Consider the following 3,399-nt stretch of genomic DNA (forward strand, 5'->3'; position numbering starts at 1 on the left):
TCCGAATCTAAAATGAAAAAAAAAAATGAGAAAAAAAAAACATGAAATAGGGAAGCACTTCACACTCAAGAGTGAGAGACGTTATAGTTTTTTTAAAAACACTCATTGCTTATTCACCCCATTCCCGCCCAAGCCCCTCCAAAAAAGAACAAATGAGTCTCAATTCTTATCATCTTCATCATCATCACTATCGCATGGCTTCCTTTTCACCCTTTCTTCTTCTTCTTCTCCTCCTCCTCTTCTTTCCCAATCTCTCCCTTTCTTTTCCGGCCAAAAACGACACCGTTTTGCTCATCAACTTCCGCCTCCAGACCGACACGCATGGCAATCTCCTCTCCAACTGGACAGGCCCCGACGCCTGCGCCGCCGGTTGGACCGGCGTTCGCTGCTCCCCGACCGGCCGGGTCGTCGCTCTCTCTCTTCCTTCGCTCAACCTCCGTGGACCGCTCGACCTTCTCTCCTCTCTCGAGCAGCTCAGGCTCTTGGACCTCCACGGCAACCGCCTCAACGGCACCGTTTCGCCGCTTTCCAACTGCGTCAACCTCAAGCTCGTTTACCTAGCCGGAAACGACCTCTCCGGCGAGATTCCTCCGGAGATTTCCTCCCTCCGCCGCCTACTCCGCCTCGACCTCTCCGACAACAACATCCGCGGTTCAATTCCGACGGAAATCGAGAAATTACACAGACTCCTCACGCTTCGCCTCCAGGACAACATGCTTTCCGGCAAAATTCCCGACTTTTCCGAGAAACTCCCCAATTTGAAGGAGCTGAACTTGACGAACAACGAGCTGTACGGGAAATTGCCGGATCCGATGCTGAGGAGATTCGGAGAGGAGAGCTTCTACGGAAACGAAGGCCTCTGCGGTTCGAGTCCGTTGCCGGTCTGTTCCTTCACCGGAACGACGCCGTCCGATCAGACCGTCCCGTCAAATCCTAGCTCATTGCCGCAAACAGTACCGAACGGCGAGGAATCGAAGAAGCATTCGCGGAGATCGGGAGGATTGAGCGCCGGCGCGATCGTCGCGATCGTGATCGCGAATTGCGTGGCTATGTTGGTGATCGTCTCGTTCGTGGTCGCGCACTACTGCGCAAGATCGGAGCGAGGATCGAATTCGTCCATGGCCGGAAGCGAGGCTGGAAAAAGGAGAAGCAGCTACGGAAGCGATAAGAAGGTTTACGCCAACGGCGGAGGCGGCGGAGACAGCGACGGGACGACGGGGACGGATCGGAGCAGGCTGGTGTTCTTCGACAGGAAGAAGCAGTTCGAGCTAGAGGATTTGCTGAGGGCGTCGGCGGAGATGCTGGGAAAGGGGAGCTTAGGGACGGTGTACAGGGCGGTGCTCGACGACGGCTGCACGGTGGCGGTGAAGAGGTTGAAGGACGCGAATCCATGCGCGAGGAAGGAGTTCGAGCAGTACATGGATGTGATTGGGAAGATGAAGCATCCGAATGTTGTGAAGCTCAGAGCTTACTACTATGCCAAGGAGGAGAAGCTTCTCGTCTATGATTATCTCGCCAATGGAAGCTTGCACCATCTTCTTCATGGTATTTCTCTGATTCTATATATCTTCAAAACCATCAAAGTTATGGTCTTTGTGGTTAGTGTCTTTACTCTTAAGATCATATCGGAATTAAGTTCATCCAGTGAAATCTTACAATAAAAAGGTAGAAGAAATTACACTGCATGACAAATGTATAAAATTTATAAAAATGGAGTTGAAATATAACAGATTTTTCTAAAATATTTTAAGAACAACAAAATTATGTAGTAATTATTACAATAATATTCACATTTCTATACTACAAAATCATGCAATAATTATTTTAGTGATTTTTATTTTTGCTATTTGTAAAATATTCTAAATTTTTTGCTATATTTCAATGTAATTAGTAAAATTTTGCTATATCCCTAATTTTTCCTATAAAATATAAAGATTAAGAAATATCTACTTCAGATTATAAAGTATGGTTCATGGGATTTTTACGCTACCTTGTAATTTCCCGAAATTTTGTTTTCTTAGATTTTATTTAGGTGAGTGGGACTGTGGGGCTTATAACATGCGGCTTTATCTTTAAACCTTAGATTAATGCAAAACCAATTGAATATATCATTTTTCTATTACTGAATTCCCTATTTATTATATAATATGGCATGTGTGTGATTGTTATCAATGTTTTTGGTGCAACTAGGGAACCGGGGTCCGGGGAGAATTCCACTGGATTGGACTACAAGGATCAGCTTGGTGTTAGGAGCAGCTCGCGGGCTTGCTCGGATTCATGAGGAGTATGGCGAGGCCAAAATACCACATGGGAATGTGAAAGCTTCCAATGTTCTACTTGACAAGAATGGCGTGGCTTGTATCTCCGATTTCGGGTTGTCTCTGCTTCTCAACCCTGTTCATGCCATAGCGAGATTGGGAGGTTACAGAGCTCCTGAACAGTCAGAAGTAAAGAGGCTCTCTCAAAAGGCTGATGTCTACAGCTTTGGAGTCTTATTATTGGAAGTTCTCACAGGTAGAGCTCCCTCGCAGTACCCTTCGCCGACTAGGCCTAAATTTGAGGAGGAAGAGGAGACGGTGGACCTTCCCAAGTGGGTCAGGTCTGTGGTGAAGGAAGAGTGGACAGGGGAAGTGTTTGATCAAGAGCTTTTGAGGTACAAGAACATTGAGGAAGAGCTCGTTTCGATGCTTCATGTGGGGTTGGCTTGTGTTGTGCCACAACCAGAGAAGAGGCCTACAATGGCTGAAGTTGCTAAGATGATTGAGGAAATAAGGGTTGAGCAATCTCCACTTGGAGAAGACTACGATGAGTCGAGAAATTCACTTTCGCCTTCTGTAGCCACCACCGAAGATGGGCTGCCTTGAGATCGAGATTGTCCAACGTTATTTGCCTGCGATGTTCCATGGTTGTTTCTATGTCATCGTCATTTTTTTTTTCATTTGCATTATCTCGCTGCTAATTGCTGCTGCTGCTGCAGGCTCTCTCTACTCGGATTCTATGGTTGTCTAGCTATGGTCTGTAATAACTGTAATTTTATGGTTTTCTTGTTGTTGAAAGGTGTGAGATCAATGATCTCAGTACTGATCAACAAAGAAGACAGTTCTTTTTCTTTTTCTTTTTTTTTTTTAAATTTAATTAGCTTTCCTGTTATGTAATGTAGCTTTGTTCAGTTGTATTTGTTTATTACTCATATTCAAAGTAAAGATTTGGCACGCTTAGTGGCCTTAATATTAGCTCAAAACTTGAATCAATCTCTGCTGAACTGTAGAGCTGAACTGAATGTTAACCTCGTAAAGACTTCAACATCGACCTGGGATTTGCTAAAAAGAAGAAAGTAAAACAAGTTGAATCAATTCAACCAAATATTGTCCACTGATCTGTTATTTCTCTTCCAATTAA

The 3,399-nt window shown here is 44.9% G+C and overlaps 1 protein-coding gene across 1 annotated transcript; it reads left to right on the plus strand.

The window, feature by feature from the left end:
- Nucleotides 1-41: 41 nt before the first annotated feature.
- On the plus strand, nucleotides 42-3,205 carry LOC21384055 (leucine-rich repeat receptor-like protein kinase PXC1). Its single transcript, XM_010114934.2, has 2 exons — nucleotides 42-1,545; nucleotides 2,191-3,205. Exons 1-2 carry the CDS (start codon nucleotides 153-155, stop codon nucleotides 2,862-2,864), a joined length of 2,067 nt encoding a protein of 688 aa, XP_010113236.1. The 5' UTR covers nucleotides 42-152; the 3' UTR covers nucleotides 2,865-3,205.
- The last annotated feature ends 194 nt before the right edge of the window (nucleotides 3,206-3,399 follow it).

This window comes from Morus notabilis, unplaced genomic scaffold (assembly GCF_000414095.1).
Source record: "Morus notabilis unplaced genomic scaffold, ASM41409v2 C11481815, whole genome shotgun sequence".
Classification (NCBI taxonomy): domain Eukaryota; kingdom Viridiplantae; phylum Streptophyta; class Magnoliopsida; order Rosales; family Moraceae; genus Morus; species Morus notabilis.